The 19,199-nt window shown below is 46.0% G+C and overlaps 1 protein-coding gene across 1 annotated transcript in view; it reads right to left on the bottom strand.

The window, feature by feature from the left end:
- Nucleotides 1-272: 272 nt before the first annotated feature.
- Nucleotides 273-19,199, bottom strand: part of lmbr1 (limb development membrane protein 1) — a 50,311-nt gene continuing 31,384 nt past the window's right edge. Inside the window, exons 10-17 of the mRNA XM_064332779.1 lie at nt 14,182-14,262; nt 12,677-12,753; nt 11,570-11,647; nt 8,886-8,959; nt 8,492-8,582; nt 7,680-7,746; nt 2,054-2,215; nt 273-1,561 (exon numbers count right to left, since the gene is read on the bottom strand). Of these exons, the coding sequence (XP_064188849.1) occupies nt 1,476-1,561; nt 2,054-2,215; nt 7,680-7,746; nt 8,492-8,582; nt 8,886-8,959; nt 11,570-11,647; nt 12,677-12,753; nt 14,182-14,262 (716 nt within the window). The 3' untranslated portion in view covers nt 273-1,475. The remainder of the gene's footprint in view (nt 1,562-2,053; nt 2,216-7,679; nt 7,747-8,491; nt 8,583-8,885; nt 8,960-11,569; nt 11,648-12,676; nt 12,754-14,181; nt 14,263-19,199) is intronic.

The raw sequence follows: 19,199 nt of genomic DNA, 5'->3' as shown, positions 1-19,199 counted from the left end.
CACCGCTCAAGCAGCCGCAAATGGAGACTGACCTCTGCCAATATGGGGGGGGGGGGGGTTAAAAAAAAACAAGGAAAGAAAAGAAAGAAACGGAGAGGTATGGAGACAGACAAACGCCGATTGATAGAGTTAGTGCTATATCGGGTAAATGTGATTATGAGATTCTGCTTGGGTGTGTCCTTTCACCTGAATTTCACACGTTCCATGTAATTTGAGACGCAAGGTAGAAACGCTGTATGGACATCATCCTCTCGGTTGGTCTGAATGCTCGGTTGTTGCCCTGTTTGTGAGGCGTTACGGTTCAGCATTGACAGGACGGTTAAGACCGATTTATTTGACATCAGTGTCTTTCGCTTTAAAAAAAAAAAAAAAAAGTCAATTTCAGTCCATTTTTTCCAAAAAAAAAAGCAATTATATACCTGTACACATTTTATGGTTTTCAAATAAGGCATTGCATTTAGAAAATTTCCAGAGTGAAAAGGCAGCTCCTAGTACTAAAATTCTCTTTGTATATCCATCACTTTGATCCTGGTCTGAGAGACTGTCCCTAAAATAGCGCAAAGCTTCACATCAACGCCGCGCACACCTGTCACTGCAAATGCTCAGATAGTTCTGGATACCGATCTGAAGGCATGGCTTAGCCAAGCTGATACCACCAGGTTCATTTCCTCATGTCACACACACAAAGAGGGAAATCTATGTGGTGTGTGTTGGATTCTACCATAAAACTGTTGTCAGTTTTATGTCAGTCACATCATATTTTAGGTCTGTATTTATATTTATGCCACTGATGCTCCCCACCACTGCAAACAAACATTAAGAAAAGACATGTGCTGGAACTATGCATAAGTTTCTAAAGATAAAAGTTTTTTTGTTCTTTTTAAAAAAAACATTTTTTAAGTAAAATGTGCATTAACTATTCACACGTTTTCAAGTTAACCGCTTGAAGTTCTTTCAATTGATAAAATATTACACAAAGAACAAAGTTCTGCATTTGGGTGTCGCTTAGTAACTTGAAGGTGAAGTGTATGATAGTCAAAGAACAAAATGGGAACAAAGAACAAAACGACATACGACAGGCCAAGAGACTCTGCAAACTGCGACCAATAAAAAAAAAAGTGTGGACAGAAGTGCCCAAAATTGTGTTCTGTAAGCTTCTCTTACTGTAAACTCCAATCCCAAAAGTTCCATTCTGCTTCCTTAAACAAAGCCTGGTAGCAAACAGGAAGTGTTCATCACATTCTGCAGGACAACTTGCAGTTGGTTCTGATGCATTCTGGGAAATGAAGTTTTTTTCTTCTTATTTTTGAAATGAAAAGCACAGTGCAGCTGTAGATGGCTGCGGCGGACACTGTAATGGCGCACAGGCTTCGGCCTGCTCCCGATGCCTGTCCAGAGGGGAGGAGGGAGACGGAACGAGATGGCCGCACTTCGCTCTCCCTCCTGCTGCTGCTGATTACGGGCGCGTCTCCTCCTCACAGAGACTTCTGATGCCCGTTCGCCGAGTGCTTGGCTGTCTCCGGGTCCGTGGGGCTGTTTGAAAGGTGCAATTTATCCAGACCTGGGTGAGGAAAGATAAGGGGGAAATCTCATTTAAACCTTCATTTAACCTCAGCTGAGGGGGGCGAGTGGGTGTGGGGGGGCGGGGGTGTAGATCGTTGGCTTCCTCTGACATTTCTCGAACCCGTGGTTACATCAGGCACCCCGGACCTGTCAGAACAAGCTGCGGAGCTTATTTCTCTCGCTGTCACATATCGGTCGAAGGCACGGCCGTCTTGGCGCAATTTCATTCACTTTCGTCACTCCGGGTCTAAGTCTGACAGGAATCAACACTATCTCTGTGCAGCAACGGATGTCGATATCACAGCAGACACCATGACCCAGCTCCGCGCACGGGCCCTGGTGCGCTGCCACAAACTCACAGTAACACCCTGACATTTGGCTAATTAATACGCCGTTCCAGGGTCCTGAACAGAAGTGACATCACACCATCACAGAGCGCAGGTAATAAACATTAAATCATACACTCGGACCGAGACGCGCAGAGCCTTACCCAAAGCTTTCAGGAGCGCTTCCCTAACTGCGGACGTGAACTTTCGAACCAGGCAGAGTGTCGTCACCACGGCAAAAAGCAGGTTGTAAGACAGGACAATGTAGAAGTTGCCCAACCAGTTAAATCTCCCAAAGTCTCCAAGAAGATCAAACCTTGTAATTCCTGTGAAAAGTTAAAAGAAAAAATAAGAGGCAAAATAAAACGTACCCTGTTAATGTCATCTAAACAGAAAATGCTTAGTGTGATTTATTTTTTCCCCCCATTTCATATCAATTGCTTCTGAAAATCACTCAGAAATCCTGAATTCGACCCATCCGGTACCTCATTGTTCTGAAGATAATGGACCTGTGCAATGATGCAATGACATGGACATTTTCCATCAGGCCAACTTACAGTGTGCAGAGTAAATACAGAGTACAGGCATGAAGCTCTGCTGCCTCTCACTCACTTGGGTTTAACTGGCCAGATAACCAAAGCAAATGTATCCTTCACTCGTGGCAAAAGCACTTGTTGTGGGATGTTGTGGGACTGGACACACCTCTCTCACACTAGTTTAGATGTTCTTTAAAATCCTGTCAAATTAGGGGATTTAAAACCAAGCAAACAAAACAAATGCAGACTGGCATCCAACAAAGGGAGCTTAGAGACACAGCTGTTGCTTCTTCCTGACCCGTCTCCGTTTTCGAGAGGAGGAAAGTGTTTACAAGCGAAACACTCCATCATCCACACAAGCGGGAGCGAGGAAGAAGCACAGCAAAGCATGTCTGTTCCTTCTGGCTCATCTCTCTCTTCCTTAAAGCCTGTTTCTCACCCGACTTACCAGATCAGCGTGAGAAAAAAGGAGAGCAGAGCCGTCTATTCCAAACTGGGAGAAGGAGAACATTCATCCTGACCTTACAGCTCAATCAAACAACTATCACGATCATTATTACCAATCGGAAAGTCATTGTTTATTTTATGTATTCACGTCACCCAAACAATAACAACACCGTAGTCAGAATCTGAGTTCTTACATTTTGGCCCTTCATTCCCCCCTTTTGCTCCACTTAATCATGCTCTTTCACAGGAAAGCTCCCACATAATGGAGTCGCGCAAGTGGTTTTGGCTGGCATGCGGACTGGGGGAGAATTCTTCAGCCGCACCTTAAACACGGCAAGCCTCAATGGGATCCCAGTCGCCTGCGTACACCTGAGTCAACTTCTCCAGCACACATTTCAAACTCAAACAATAAGCAGGCACAATCTTGCAGCTTTCGGCCACAATGCAGCAGGCTTGCGCTAACCGCCTTGCCGGGAGACGGGCGGCGATCCGTCACTGTCTTTCACGCCGGCCAGGAAGTCGTGCCCAGCTTCGGATTAACCAAGAGAACATGGCCATCGAGCTGCCTCCACCCCGCCCTGCTTCTGAGAGGCACACTCTCTCACCCTTATTCTCTGCGTTTTGGAAATGCACTCAAGAGAAATTCAGGCGTCCTGGGAACTGCTTCTACATGCCCTAAAAGCACAAATGTATCACATCAACCAAGGCTAAATGCTCCACTTTACAATCTACATAAACGGGAGCTCTTCCCCTACGCCATGCTACTTCATTAAGCCAGCCCCCAAACCAGGGCTATTGCACATTTTCTCATGCAGCAGAAAGCCAATCGAAAAGACGAAAAGCAAAGATGCACGCGCGTTTATTTATTTATTTATTTTCCGCCAGCTTCGAGAGCAGGAGGAACCATTCGCAGCAGAGCGAGGTGGAGATGTGGAATGCGCGGATCCTCTTTGCGGCAGTCCGTCGCGAGAAGACCCCTGCGCTCCTGAGCAAGGAGCCCCGCTGGCGGAGACGCGGAAAAAGGGTCTGAAATCCGTGCTCCTCTGAGCAGCCCCGGCGGCTCCGTGCTGTGACTTAGACCAGACTCGCCGGGGTTTTCAATTTAAAACCATCTGTCACAGAGGATCACACACTGCCTGCGGAGCCATCAACACCCTATTGTTTCCTATTTATTTATGCTGGGCCTTTTCTAGCGTGGGCCGCCTCTCTGCCACTGAGGCTGTGTGTAAGCACGTACCGGCCCTGGAACGGGCCGTCGTTTTAGCCCCCGCTGTCGCAAGCGCTGTAATACACGCCCTGCACGCTTCTGGAGCTGGAATAACCGCCGTAATAATTAATAACAACAAGCGCGCTGTAATCTCTACAGGCATCAGCAGTGACCGGCATCCTCAGGCTGTGGAGTTTGGGCCTGTGTGTCCTTCTACATGGTAACAGAAAACAGGTAGAGAGAGCTGTAAACCATAAACCGTGTCACAGGCTTCACATGGGTCTTCCAGGACCTGAGGCCTTTGAATGCTTAAGCATGGTAAAGCTCCAAATATCCAAGAGCGTGGGTTTGACTGCGGGTAGTGTCTTGGTACATTAGTGCTACTGGTTTCCTTAGTTGCACTCAGCTGACACTGCTTGATTTCAGTCTTGCACACATGTTGTGCTCAACTTGTAATAATTATAGGCTAGTAATATTACGAGAGGTGCACTGGCAACATAAAGGTACAGAGACGACCATGAATGTCCAAATAAGTTGGAGGGGAAGAAAACTGAAGTAAGTTCAGTAAATGAAGGCACTATGCCCTCTATAACAGGAATACCCCCATAATTGAGGAATCTGTTTGTCGTCTGCCTCCCACTGTGTTCAAAACAGGCTGAGCACCTGTAGGTTTCACTTCTGAGAAAATACATTTTCAGCACACACTCGGTCATTGGACCATGATTCCAAAACCATGGTGCCATCATCAAATTACAGAATCGATTCATCAATCCATAAAAATACATATTTATAGCCTCCCTGAACATTAAGCTTGCATCACAGGCCTTTAGCAAAATTGCTTATACGATGGCGGAGGATACAATCAATAGCACAGGATTACCTTACAACAATCTCTCTGCCAAATTAATTTCTGATCGAAAGGTTTTGATCTCAGAGGGCTTCAAAAAAAAAAAATGGTGATAACGGGATAACCAAAAATGTGTTTGTGAAAGCATTTCAGAGGTGCCATCATTACCCAGCCTGCCTCGGTGTACGAACACATTCCGGGGTCACTTTTAATTAAAAGGCCTCTGTAATGGACTAGATTTAAACAAGGTGCTTGTAAACCGATCGTTGGTTTGCCCTCTTTTTTATGTTTTTGTAATTTATGAATTTAGCATTTCCCAAGGCGTAATAAAGTAATGAACAAAATATTAAATCACTATTAAACTTTGCAGATCTGATTTTATCATTTCACCAGGCGTTCAGTATGGCAACAGTAACCAAAGGTGCAATTTCTTGTGGCTTAAACGTGAACGTGTCACTTAAAACGTTCTTTTACAAGGAATTTGACCGAGACTGGTTCTACACAAACCAAAAGTGGCTCTCAAACCTGAAAGGTCTCAGTAGTGATTGACAGGTTCAAATCTGACACATGATTGACTGCTATGACATCCAAATCCAGGCTTCACTGGATTTTTTTCCCTTCCATTAAAAAAAAAAAAAACTTCACCTTCAGCTTGTTAGGGTTAAGGGGCTGGGGGAAAAAAGTACCCTTCAGCTTGTTAGGGTTAAGGGGTTAGGAAAAAAAAAAAAGCAGACACAGATTTTGACATCGATTTGACATAGACCACTAGTCTAGTTTAGCTTTCATTCACACTTCGACAGATCAATTTAACATAAACCACTAGTTTAGTTTGAAATGCAGAATGAAACACCACCCAACCCCCCCCCCCCACCCCTCCCCCCTCCCCCCTCCCTGGTATTTGCCTGGAATTCTTTCCAATATCCTTTTGACTGAGAGAAAAAAAAAATCTCCAGTGTACACTGTGACAAGTTAATTCTCTGTACAAAGGCCGAGCAGTAACACTCCACAGTTTACCTTTCCCATCACACTTAAAACACTGACGTTCCTCCAGACGGCCTTTCACATGCCGTGAAGGGGCTCTGCGGATCTTGTTTAATGTATTTATTCCTTTTCATCTATTCAATGTCAGCAGGCAGAACCTGGGAGGCCATGCATGTTGATATTCTGCAAAGCGCCCCGTGACTCACCGTGCTCCTCCGCTCACTGTTAAAAACTATTTAAACAGCTGCGTCGGCTCTCGCGTTTATTAGCGGTCATTGTTGATAGCGCCGTCCTGTCACTTCTGCTCATTCTCTCTCAAATCTCTATGGTAAACGATTAAGGAATCTAACTTGTTAACATTAACAGCTGAGGCCTGCGGTTGACGTTCAGCCGCCACAGTCAGCTTGTTGGGCAGACAGCTCGCGTTTGTTCTCCAGATAAAGGTCCTATCAGACCTGAGGTTTCAGGCTTGGGCCTGTTTGGTTGCCATCTTCAGTGCAGATCTTTAAACTGCATACAAAGATGACACCTATCATGTACCCTTTAACTACGTGATGTAAGATGGCATCATCTGCTAATCAAACCTAAAGCAGAGAACATGCACGACAAAGGTCTGTGTTTGAGATCAAGCTCAAGGCCCAAGTGGCTTTGCATGCAGAATGTTGCCACATGATCTCAAATATGAAGCAACACTGTTTGTCAAACATCATATATGATCATATATGTTTTAGACACATTAACAACCATTCGACAGCCATTATAAACTTCCCGTAAGTTTCAAGGAAAGGAATGCCCTGTGGTTGCACTACAGCAAAACTACCAATGTGTGGTGAATGCTCACTAAAGTAATGGAAAAACAAAAAGAAACTGCATTCTGTGAAGGCAGTATTGCTCATGCACAGGGACGAGCCGCTAAGAGAAGGCTCATCTAGAAGCAGCCACAGTGAGGAGGAGTCAACGCTCTCAAGATGTGCACGTGTTTGAAACGTATCTGGCATCTATATTGGGCAGAGCCTACGTCTCCTGGCAACAGATCGTATATCAAGCAAACCTGGACACAACGAGCAGCAATTAGGCTAGGAAACGCCGTCAAGCGCTGTGAGAAAACAGTGCTTGGTGACCACACTGGGCGTGGCCGGGCAGGGCAGCAAACTGGAGCCACAGCCCAGCAGTCTGGGCACGTATTAGCCAAAGGTGACATGCATGAAAAAAAATGAAATACCTTAAAATACCTGGCTAGCTAGTTAGCCTGGTCAGTAACCCCAACAAACTGAGCATAACTGCCTCCTTTCCCTTTGACGGTCAATGTCCAGGTTTTATTGCTGCAACACCCAAAATATGAATATTCATGCACCCGAGTTTGCCGAGCCCAATCTGACAGCAGAGGGCCATGACAAGGAAAGTCATATTTCTTCCACAGACCTCGAGTCATACAGATGCAAGTCTCTAACAGAGACTACTTGGAGATAGGGTCACAGAACTGTAGCCCCTGGGGGCACCAGTTCTGAGCCAACTCATGCAAAACAAAAGGTTCTCAGCCATTCTGGTATGAAAGCCGAAAGAAAAAAAAAAAAAACAAAGCAAATCAACAGGATTTAAGAGATTCTTACTGCACCCTGCAGTGTTTACTGGTCTGCAGTAGTGCTCAATCACCGACTAACATTTTCCTGATTAAAAAAATTATATGTATTGTGGCTCGATTTCTCATACGCATTTAAATTTTCCAGAATGTTTCTGTTTCTGAAAGACAAGAAAACAATTTGGATCCTTACCCAGGGTTCTGGACATGACTGGCAAAGCTGAACTGAGCACAAGGATCGATACGCAACATCCAATGATCTAACAGAGAGGAGAAAAACAAGGTCTGAATATGTACAAACATTAATTAGGCTTAGCCATTACATTTTTGTCACGCACCCTGTCAACAATGAACCTTCAGGAGCAAAACTAACCTACACTTAAATCATGACCATGAAACACTGCACATGCTGATAAAACATGCTTAATTAAATATACATGTCAAATGCACCAGCAAAGAAAACTGATATTAAAAACAATTGATTTGTATATAAAATCTATCCATCTCTGCAGATGAAGTGCCTACATGGGTGAGAATGACAACAAAGGACACACACCCGCACGCACGCACACACACACACACACACACACACACACACACTTCAGTGTAAATAGATTCCCCAGATTGTGCAATTAGTCCTTCTGAAGTTGCTCATTACCAGGTTCTTTCCTTTGTGGACGAGTCCTTTCACTGAATCGTCACGGCTAGTTAGCAAGCGCCAGGGTCCCAGCCCATTAACAAGTGAATGGCGGTGCCGCGGCCAGCCAAACAGAAAACATCCTTTTCCCGCCCTTTCAGGCCTTATGAAATTCTCCCCGTTCGCCCTTACGCAACGCGCAAACAAACATTGGCCTGATCAAACGAGCCATTCAGGGGCCACTTTACTCAGACGACGGACGTCAGAAGCGCTCCGCGTGAGAAAGGGGGAGGAGAGGGAAGGAGAGACAAAGGAGCGCGGCGGCGGGGGCCCGCGCGCATCAGCACCTCGGGCCTCCCTGGCCTTACCGTCGTCATGGTGGTGTCGTCCTTCCGCGGGGTGAGGCCCTCAAAGAGGCGCAGGCTGTAGAAGCCGACGACAGAGGACACCATTAGGTAGCTGCGAGAATCAAGGAAAAGGCGCGTTCTGTGAGGTGGGGGGGGGGGGGGGGGGTGGGAGGGGGGCAACGGCTTCAATTGTGGCTTCACCTCCGTTTTCACGCTTCCTCAGAATTATAAAGAGAAGGAAAACATAAGCGCTCCCTCCCTCCCTCCCCTCACCCGGAAGCTTTCCTAGGACCCATCCCTCAGGAGAACGACACAGCCTCAGCCCCACAATGACAACAGCACTAACTCATATGCAGGTTTGTGTGTGTGTGTGTGTGTGTGTGTGCACACGCGTGTGCGTGTATTTAAAGGATACAACATCAGAATGATTTCAACAGCAGCTTGGACAACTCCAAAGGTTGATAAGGAAGCATTCCCTATCCCTCGTTCCTGAAGCAAAAACAAAAAAAGGAATTAAAAAAGGAAAAACAGTGTATCTTTATTGAATTGATAAAGCATCAGGTCAGGTTTGCAGAACAAATTCAAAGATTAGTGCAGATGCTATTTTTTCATCGCATAACCATACTAGACTACAGAGTATGAGCTACATGTCAACATGAAGATGCATGCGTTGTGTTTACGAACACCATGCTATGTAAAAGTTATTAATGATATGCAACTGAAAATGTTCAGAAATATAATTTAAGAACCTTTGGGTGAATCAATAAAACATACTCTGTAACAGGATATCCTCCAACCTCTAATAACCAGACAGCTAGAAAACCTAATAGACTGGCTGAAGTGTGGACTGAAATAGATAAATAAATGCTTTTTTACTCTCATTTCTGGCCATGTTATAACTAAACAGGTGTTCAAACAAAAAGGCATACTCCTTCCAATGAAAGGGTGTGCTGACTGAATGCACGTCAGTAAAGAACACACAAAAAAACAAAAAAACAAATACTGTGGTAAACACTGGGGTGTCCTTTTTGAAGTTAAAGGAAAAAAAACCCCATCCAAAATCCTTATCTGTGCCGTTAAGTGATAAATATTTGCTTTTGTTGGGCCCTTCTTGGCACTAGCCCTGTTTACATACACAGCTTTTCACTTGGCATCAGGGAACTCGGTACTGAAAGAGGCAAATTCAGAAAGTCCACGGCTTCTGCACACTGACAAAGGGCTCAGGGAGAAGCCGCTTTTGAAGTTCTGCATCTACACCGAGCTACAACTTCATCACCACAGGGAGGCCAGTATTAAACGCGTTTTTAACACACCAAAAAAAAAAAAAAAAAAAAAGAAAAGAAATAAAAAAGGCAGGTTGTTTCATGTCTTTATGCAACTGTCATTCCTCCACTTACAGTGGAAATCGAATGGAAAGCACTCTTTCAGGGAATTACTGCAGAAGACCTGATGTCATTAACACTGAATGTGAATCAAGGTTCTAGAAGCTCTCTCTCATTACGGTTTTTTGTTTTGTTTTTTTTAATTTTGACTCGAGGTGGAAGCTCCGGTGATTCGGTTCCGGAGTGCCCGTCGCATCCCGCCCGGTGCGGTACGTGCTCCAGAACCGCGCCGCCGCGTTTGTTGGTTCTGGGATTAGCGCGCTCGCGGCAGCTGCGTTGGGGCACAGCCTGCTAGCAGCGCGCGGCACGCCGCCACCGAGCGCCGAGAGCAGCCAGTCCCCCCCTTCAGGTGCGTTCCATCCTGCGCTTTGATGAGCCTCGGGTGCTTTAATGAGGGATAACGACATGACAAAAAACGAATAATGGATCGGATTCCCTCTTAAAACCCGCAAAGCCGCCGACTGACGGAGCTCGACGTTTTCAGCTAAAGGTCAAGTGGGAAAACCAGCAGTGCTGCGTCGTTGTCGGGACGTTTTATGAAATTTTAAAAAACACGGCCCCTTTTTTTGTGCCAGAACCGTAATGCCATTGGGCCGGCTTGTAACAACAGTTTCATTGGCCTTCTTAGCGCTCTTTCATCGAGCGGCGAAATCCGTGCGTGCCTCTCCTTTTGTGCGCGAGCGCTCCTCTCCCCCGTTCGCAAATCTCCGGCAGCTGTGATCCGCCGGGCCGCGTGACTCATCCCGAGCGCGCCCGCTTCTTTCCCCCGAGCCCCCCTGCGAAACGGCGACGGCTCGGGGCTCCCGCCGCCCTGCCCCGAGCGCACCGCGGGCCGTGTGCGAACAGCTGCAAAAGCAGCGCGACATGTTGGGTTAAGATGCTTATCGGAGGGATCGGCGTATTGATCAGCTTTAAAGAGGACACCTCCGACGTCTGCCGGGAGATCAGAGGCGTGGAACGAGTCCAGCTCTTCAGAAAGCGTAAACCATTTAGCAGGCAGAGCTGTCAGGAAGCTGACACCATGCATGACAAGGGTAATTTGGGGGATTTTATCGTGTGTGTCATGCCAAGAAAAATAACTTTTAAATAAAATAATTGGAATGTAGAGGGCGGTCACCGCAAGAAGAAAAAAGGTGAAAAAAGCATGAGAAAGAAGATCTATTTTGTTGCATTTATAAGAAGAAAAAGATCTTGCAACTATCCAAAATGGCTATAAAAATGTACGGTATCTACTACGGAAAGATAACCTGCACCCCTCATTTAAAACGCAGGGGAATTTAACGCTTGTGCACAAAAGCAAAGGCGGGCTTGGATCTCCACTGCCACACGGGTTCAGTAAGTCAGTGAAGTGAGTGCGGAGACGGCAGAAGAGCAGCGTGTTCAGTAGCGTTGGGCTTCTGACACGCATCCCCATTTCATCTGCGCCGCACTGTGAAATGACTCTCAATGAACATCAGAAGGCGCACGCCATCGCTGATAAAAAAAAAAAACCCTGCAGATTAGCATCGCGCACGGTTTCCAGCATGCACCTGGACACAGCTGGAATTCGCCTTATCGCGCGGCAAAGCCTTCGGTACAGAGCGTTCGCGTCGCGGCGCGGCGCTCGAACCTCCGCGCATAACCGGCGGGACAAAAGAAAGAAAGGGGGGGGGGGGAAGAAACAAACAAAACAAACAAAACAAACAAAAAACGCAACAGGACTTTGTTCACAACTCACCTTTGATCCCTTTGGCATTGCAGTTTCATCCACTAATAAATACAGGATGTTGAGAGCAACTAGAAGGACAGAGATTGTCTATGGGGTAAAATGGGGGGAAAAAAAGGCTTAGCCAGATGCAGAAAAAAGCACGTGATGCAAGGATCAATTCTGGAGAAAATAAGGATGAAGCAACTGGATTACTGCGCAATCCAGACAGCAGATCGCACAGGTGTGAAGCTGCACACCTGCTTGGACACAACGCTCTGCCTCGGACCTTAGTCAGCCAGTCCTTTATTAATTAAGGACCTTAGAGTCCTTCCACAATCATTCCAGTTTGCACAGGTAATCCAGCAGCTGATATCAATCCTCATTTCCCAGAGAGCTGGAATCCACTTCTGAATTCAGCCGATACACAGATGCAGTACGTCATCTAATTTTAACAATGCCTATCAAAAGGTAACACAAACCTACATAACCAATGGGTTTTTTTTGTTCATAATGCCTCTCAAAGATCATGTCAAGATCCCACATTTATAATTAAATTCTTACAAGACATGACGACCAAGCACACACTGTAACTCTAAAGGTGATATCCGCGGACCTGTGATGAAGACTAGAGGTGGGCCCCTGCAGTGCACTGTGTCACACTGTCCTCCCCACGCACAGGCTTACGTTTGGCGCAGGTCTGTGTGTTCTCGAGTAAGGCGCAGCTTACAGCAGCAGTGCATTCGCACCGCAGCGGTCGCTCTGGCGGTGCACATTATGATGCAGGACACTTCAGGCTCCCGAGTGGCTCAGTCGGTGAAGGCTCCCGCCACTAGCGCTCGCTGAGCTCAACTAGCCTAGACACTGTCAAGACCAGCTGTCAGTGCTGTGTGTGTGCGTGTGTGTGTGTGTGTGCGTGTGTGTGTGTGTGTGTGTGTGTGTGTGTGTGTGTATGTGTGTGTTTGTTTGTGTGTGTGCGCACATTTGTGTAGCACAAGGTTAGGTTAGTGTATACTTTTGTAGGTGGCCTAGACTGTACCTCAGCAAGGCCACACAAACTCCCACCTGCCTATGTGAGCGTGAGAATGCAAGTGTGGCACTGGTGCAGGAAAACAAGAAGGTGATATTGTGGTTGCTTACTGTTCCAGTCAGGAGTATTAGCATGACAATGGGGTACAGCAGATTCTTCTCCCACGCCGAAGCCTTCTTCCGCCTCTCTAGAGGGAGCAGCACAAAGACGCTCGGTTAGCGGGGGCGACAGGCGCGGCCTCGGCGGCGCGCCGAAACGCGGCGCTTTCGAACCCTCGGCCGTCCCGCCAGCCCGCGCGCCACCGCTTCCCCCAAACTCTCCGTTTGAGGTGTATCGCGTGTGCCACAGAAACTTATCTCCAATCGCTCCCCTGCGGGGGGGGGGGGGGGAGAGATATTATTGATTGCACAACTGCTATAAATGAAACACTTTGTCTTTAATTAGCCACTCATTTAGGCCTGTCCTTCTCAGGAAGAACAATAATGCAAAAGAAGATGAAAAGACATTCGGAGAAAAGATCTGAAAGCGATTTCTGTCTGTATCTGTGTATCGAAACCAAACATTATCAACACTCCCTCTTTTTCATACACAAACAGAGCCAAGGCTATTCCTCATTCAGTCACTCTTCACCTTACCATCCTTATCAATGCTCAAAGTAGCAGGGAAGCAGAGTAATAACAACAATGATGTTGGCACATATTTTCAGGAAGTCCTTTGTTGTCTCTTATCAGATTCAATACACGAGAGACAAGAACATAGCCAGAAGGTTTAAAACATGAAGGACTGCTAGCTTAGCAAGCATAAACAAGACGCTGGCTTCTGCAGCAGACGATCATTGCACCACTGTATGTTATGCTGCCATTTCATTACACACAGTATCAAGGTCAAGACGGACTGAAACCAGCCACTACCCATAATGCACATCCCCCTCAATGTCACATCGCCCCAAACGTGAATTAAACAAATGAAATATGAAATGGAACACTGTGCAGAACAGATCGGGCATAGTGTGCGCCTGCATGAGAAAGACCCAAACAGACACATGCGCACACACAAACACACATGCACACACATACGCACACACACGCACACACACACACACGCACACGCACACACACGCACGGTGGCGCTGGTCCTAGACCTGTATTAAAAAGCAGCGGCTCAGGCTGCTATGGCTCCTTAGAGGTTCGATGGCAGCGGCCACCCCAGCTGCCTGCCTACGGCTCTGCCAAGCATATTCCATATGCACAATGCGCCTTAATTAATGACATCACTAAAAGGCCCGCTACAATAAAGTTTGCCTCTTGTCCAATATCCTAAGTGCCTCTGTGCCTCTCTCCGTCTCCCCGAGCTTCTGCCCACACTGCACTTCATTAATAATATCCCAAAAAGATTGGAAAGACTAATCATCTAACAAAAAACCACGTCTGGTTCCTGTCCAAATGTAGAAATGAGACAAAAAAAGGAAGGAGAAGCCAAAGCCTAGCGAGAGCGTTTGAAAAGCGCCCTGCTGCCAGCAGGGTCTGCACCAGCCTGTGTGATGGATATCCCCCCGGACAGCACAAACATGGCCGCGCACAGGAACAAAGCGCACGCCTGAGATCGGGACGCTCACCCAGCTTGTTCCTCTGACTCCTGACGCTGTCCAGCTCCTTGTGCAGAAGCAGAGCGTTGCACTGAGAATGAGAGGCTGACCCTGCAAGAGGGAATAACACACCATTAGACATTCACAATTACTTCAAATGACTGCTGATGAAAATGAAGATTCTCATTTTTAGAAAAATATTATTTCAATAAATAAATAAATAAATATGATCCCCCCCACCCCAAACAACCTCTTCCTTATGGAGATTTTAATGAACCCAAAATACAAAAAAGGATTGCTCATCCTTTAAAATAGAATACCACTTCAAAAACTGTTTTCTTTCTTCTTTACGGTTTTCTTTTTTTTTTTAAACTTGTGTTGTCATTTCATTTACCCTCGCTTATTAAGACATCCCATCAAACTAATAGTCCTGTTTAATACACAATGGTGTGATCTCAAACAAGCAAAAAATAATCTTCTGAGTCAGTGCTGTCTAGCGGACGGATCTGCGTGCTACGACTGGTCGGGAGAAAACAGAAAGGGATTCTCCGGGAAAGCCACAAAAACAGCTCATTTAAGGTTCATTTATCTGCTTTACTCTGTTTTTCTTCCAGCCTTGACGCACAGTCAGAGTCCTCAAAGCGAAGGCAAAGAGTATCTCTTTGCACACCCCGGGGTGATTGGCAGATCAAGACCCAATTAGTTCAGTGTTACACTGTTACTAGCGTGCAATAAATATAAGATCTTTCATCTTTGTTACAGAGCTGAAGAACCAATAACTTTGATCAAATAAATATTATTTTTTTTCATCCTGCCACACCCTGTCTGCTTGGATTCAGGGTAGGGAGGAAAAAAAAAAACAGACTTGATCCTGTTAGCAACCTCATGCCTGTCCCAGCCCTTCAATCTGGGGGGAAAAAAAATCTGAACCCTCCAAACAAAAGCTGTAACAATGGAACAGGAAATGTCACTGTTAGCTCAACAGGACTGGGGTTTTCAGCCAAACAGGTAGCAGATATGCCTCCTACGGGCCAAAAGGTTGTTGTTCAAACAGTGTCAAACCCAGAGAAACGTTTTAGTGGGCCGAAAGTAAGCACTGATCTTCAACTGTGTGCCTGGGCCCTGTCTGATCCATTTCCCTGCGTCTTCCCTTTTTAATGCTAATTGACTTTTTATAGAGAGATTTGAATTATTCCACGCTCTAGTTCCTCAAGTAATTGTCACAACAACTGCTTTTGCAAAAACACACTACCCAAGGCCAGATTACAGACAGTAACAAAATCATAACAACTTCACTGCTCTATTGAACTTGCATATAAGGCAGCAATATAAGTGTAACACAAGTATAACAGCAGACCACAATCCCTGTGTTGGTGTGTGTGTGTGTGTGTGTGTGTGTATGTGCGTTTGCGGGGATCTTGTTACATTCCTGCCACTAAGAAACAAATTAATCCCCTTTAAATGCAGCTGCATGTAGCATCACATCGTTTACAGCAATTGTGTGAAAAGCAGAGGAGGCGAAGGAAAGGTCATGGCACAGGAGAAGTGCCCAGGTGGAGGGCACTGCTTCAAACCGGCCATGTGGGGCAGCAGTGAGCACAAAGTGAGCTGTGCAGTGTAGTGATGAGCTGTGCAGTGAAGAGCAGTGATGAGCTGTGCAGTGCAGAGCAGTGATGAGCTATTCAGTGCATAGCAGTGATGAGCAGTGCAAAGCAGAGATGAGTTATGCAGAGCATTGAAGAGCAGTGCAGTGATGAGCTGTGCACTGCAGTGATAAGCTGGGTAGTGCAGTGGTGAGCTGCGCAGTGCAGAGTAGTGATGAGCTGTGCAGTACAGTGATGAGCTGGGTAGTACAGTGATGAGCTGTGCTGTGCAGTGATGAGCTGTGAAGTGCAGTAATGAACTGTGCAGTGTAGTGATGAGATGTGCAGTGTAGTGATGAGCTGTGCAGTGCAGAGTAGTGACGAGCTGTGCACTGCAGTGATTAGCTGGGTAGGGCACTGATGGGATATGCAGTGCAGTGATGAGCAGTGCAGTGCACATTAGTGATGAGCAGTGCCGTGCAGAGCAGTGATGAACTGTGCAGAGCATAGCAGTGATGAGCAGTACAGTGCAGAGCAGTGATAGGCTGGGTAGCACAGTGATGAGCTATGCAGTGCAGTGATTAGCCGTGCAGTGATGAGCTGTGAAGTACAGCGATGAGCAGTGCAGTGACGAGCTGTTAAGTGCAGTGATTAGCAGTGATGAGCAGTGCAGTACACATTAGTGATGAGCAGTGCAGAGCAGTGATAGGCTGGGTAGCACAGTGATGAGCTATGCAGTGCAATGATTAGCAGTGCAGTGATGAGCTTTACAGTGCAGAGTAGTGATGAGCTATGCAGTGAAGTGATGAGCTGTGCAGTGAAGTGATGAGCTGTGCAGTGATTAGCATTGCAATGATGAGCTGTGTAGCACAGTGATTAGCAGTGCAGTGATGAGCTGTGTAGTGAAGTGATGAGCTGTGCAGTGATTAGCATTGCAATGATGAGCTGTGTAGCGCAGTGATTAGCAGTGCAGTGATGAGCTGTGTAGTGCAGTGATTAGCAGTGCAGTGATGAGCTGTGTAGTGCAGTGATTAGCAGTGCAGTGATGAGCTGTGTAGTGCAGTGACTAGCAGTGCAGTGATGAGCTGTGTAGTGCAGTGATGAGCTGTGTAGTGCAGTGATTAGCAGTGCAGTGATGAGCTGTGTAGTGCAGTGACTAGCAGTGCAGTGATGAGCTGTGTAGTGCAGTGATTAGCAGTGCAGTGCTGTGATGAGCTGTGTAGTGCAGTGATTAGCAGTGCAGTGATGAGCTGTATAGTGCAGTGATGAGCTGTGGTAGTGCAGTGATGAGCTGTGTAGTGCAGTGACTAGCAGTGCAGTGATGAGCTGTGTAGTGCAGTGATGAGCTGTGTAGTGCAGTGATTAGCAGTGCAGTGATGAGCTGTATAGTGCAGTGATGAGCTGTGGTAGTGCAGTGATGAGCTGTGTAGTGCAGTGACTAGCAGTGCAGTGATGAGCTGTGTAGTGCAGTGATTAGCAGTGCAGTGCTGTGATGAGCTGTGTAGTGCAGTGACTAGCAGTGCAGTGATGAGCTGTATAGTGCAGTGACTAGCAGTGCAGTGATGAGCTGTGTAGTGCAGTGATTAGCAGTGCAGTGATGAGCTGTGTAGTGCAGTGATGAGCTGTGCAGTGATGAGCTGTGTAGTGCAGTGATGAGCTGTGCAGTGATGAGCTGTGTAGTGCAGTGACTAGCAGTGCAGTGATGAGCTGTGTAGTGCAGTGATTAGCAGTGCAGTGATGAGCTGTGTAGTGCAGTGATGAGCTGTGGTAGTGCAGTGATGAGCTGTGTAGTGCAGTGATTAGCAGTGCAGTGATGAGCTGTGTTTTGATGAGCTGTGTAGTGCAGTGATGAGCTGTGTAGTGCAGTGATGAGCTGTGGTAGTGCAGTGATGAGCTGTGTAGTGCAGTGATTAGCAGTGCAGTGATGAGCTGTGTAGTGCAGTGACTAGCAGTGCAGTGATGAGCTATGTAGTGCTGTGATGAGCTGTGCTGCATGTGACTGAAAGGCACTGGTTTTTCCCCCACAATGAACACTTTGGGGAGAAATAAAAACCAAACTGAATCTTGTATACAGATCACTTCCCTGTACATATTTGCATACATCTACAAAAATTCATAATTTGATATTATGAATTTTCTTGTGGTCCAAATCTGATTCTGTGTATAGTGTGTAGGTAGTGATTTCCAAATTCAAAGATCAAAACTCATCAACTAGACAACAGAGGGAGAACACATCTGTCCCACACCTTTCAATGGCCATCCAATACTGTTTTAAAACACAATTTCAAAGAAAAGCCAGTATCACACAACATGAAAATCATAATACCAAATCATTCAGGGAATTGATGGTGTAAGCAAATCAATACCGTCATAATGAAAATAAACACTAGCTAAGTCAAGTGTTTCTTACAACATAATATTGCATAGTAAACAGAGACATCTGGTGGAGAAAGACTAGGTTAAAAATAAGTCTTCATGGAAGATTATATATTTCCAATGGAGACATGGGTTATTTCATAGCAGAATACAACTGAGCGTAACCTTTTGTAATTACTTTGAGCAAAAACTATGCACTTTAAAATCTTCACAGTCTCACTAAAGTAAGACACACAGTCACGTCACACTGAACATCAAAAAAGACCAAAGACCCCAACAACAGAGGACAGCAGCATGAAAATATCAGCATAAATCCAAACGTGCTACCTAGGTCACAGAATCATAAAATATAAAAGTAAGCCTTAATCATTTTTAATGGACAGAGAAAATTCTACTTTCCTAACCCAGTAAGAGCATCCCAACTCCTTCTCAGAAAACACCAGGACCACCAAGACAGGAGTTCCTTTCCCTCATCTGAAGTCATTGGGTGTGACTTGTGAACTACCCCTGAACTTAGTTTCCTTCAAGATCAGAGACATCTTACAGAACTGAGATTTTCACCTGCGTGTGGTCACAAAAATGTGAAGAATTCCTGATAAGGAGCAAGGATGTGAACCCAGCAGCCCCTCCCTGCTTGCTGTGCCACCCTGAACTCCACCAGAGGGGAAAACTGGCAGTGCAGCCCCAAATGAAATATGCATTGCCGTGCTTTGTTTTCAAAGAAAAAAAAAAAATACATAAAAATCACAGTGGCTTACACTGATCAAAAGCTTGAAACCGACCGAAAACAGATTACTGTTATTTTATCAGGTGCTGGAAGCACTATATTGTGCAGCAAATGCAGATACCGAACAGGCTCCTATTGAGAACCGCTGTAGCCTACAAACAGCAAGGCTATCAGGGTATGGATCTCACTTACCTCCCTGCTCTGAATACAAAGTCATCTCTCTATTTACTCACATCTGTACACTTAGTTGCTCGCTTGGCTTGATATTAAAGTACGTTTGGCAGCGCTCCAAATATTTCCTACATTGTCATTTTAAAAGGCTATGAGAGGTTCTGCTCCTCGGGGAACACAACACACTGCCG

The sequence above is a fragment of the Anguilla rostrata genome, chromosome 4 (genome assembly GCF_018555375.3).
Source record: "Anguilla rostrata isolate EN2019 chromosome 4, ASM1855537v3, whole genome shotgun sequence".
Lineage (NCBI taxonomy): Eukaryota > Metazoa > Chordata > Actinopteri > Anguilliformes > Anguillidae > Anguilla > Anguilla rostrata.
The sequence above is the reverse complement of the archived record's forward strand: the minus strand, read 5'-3'. Positions and strand labels throughout refer to the sequence as shown.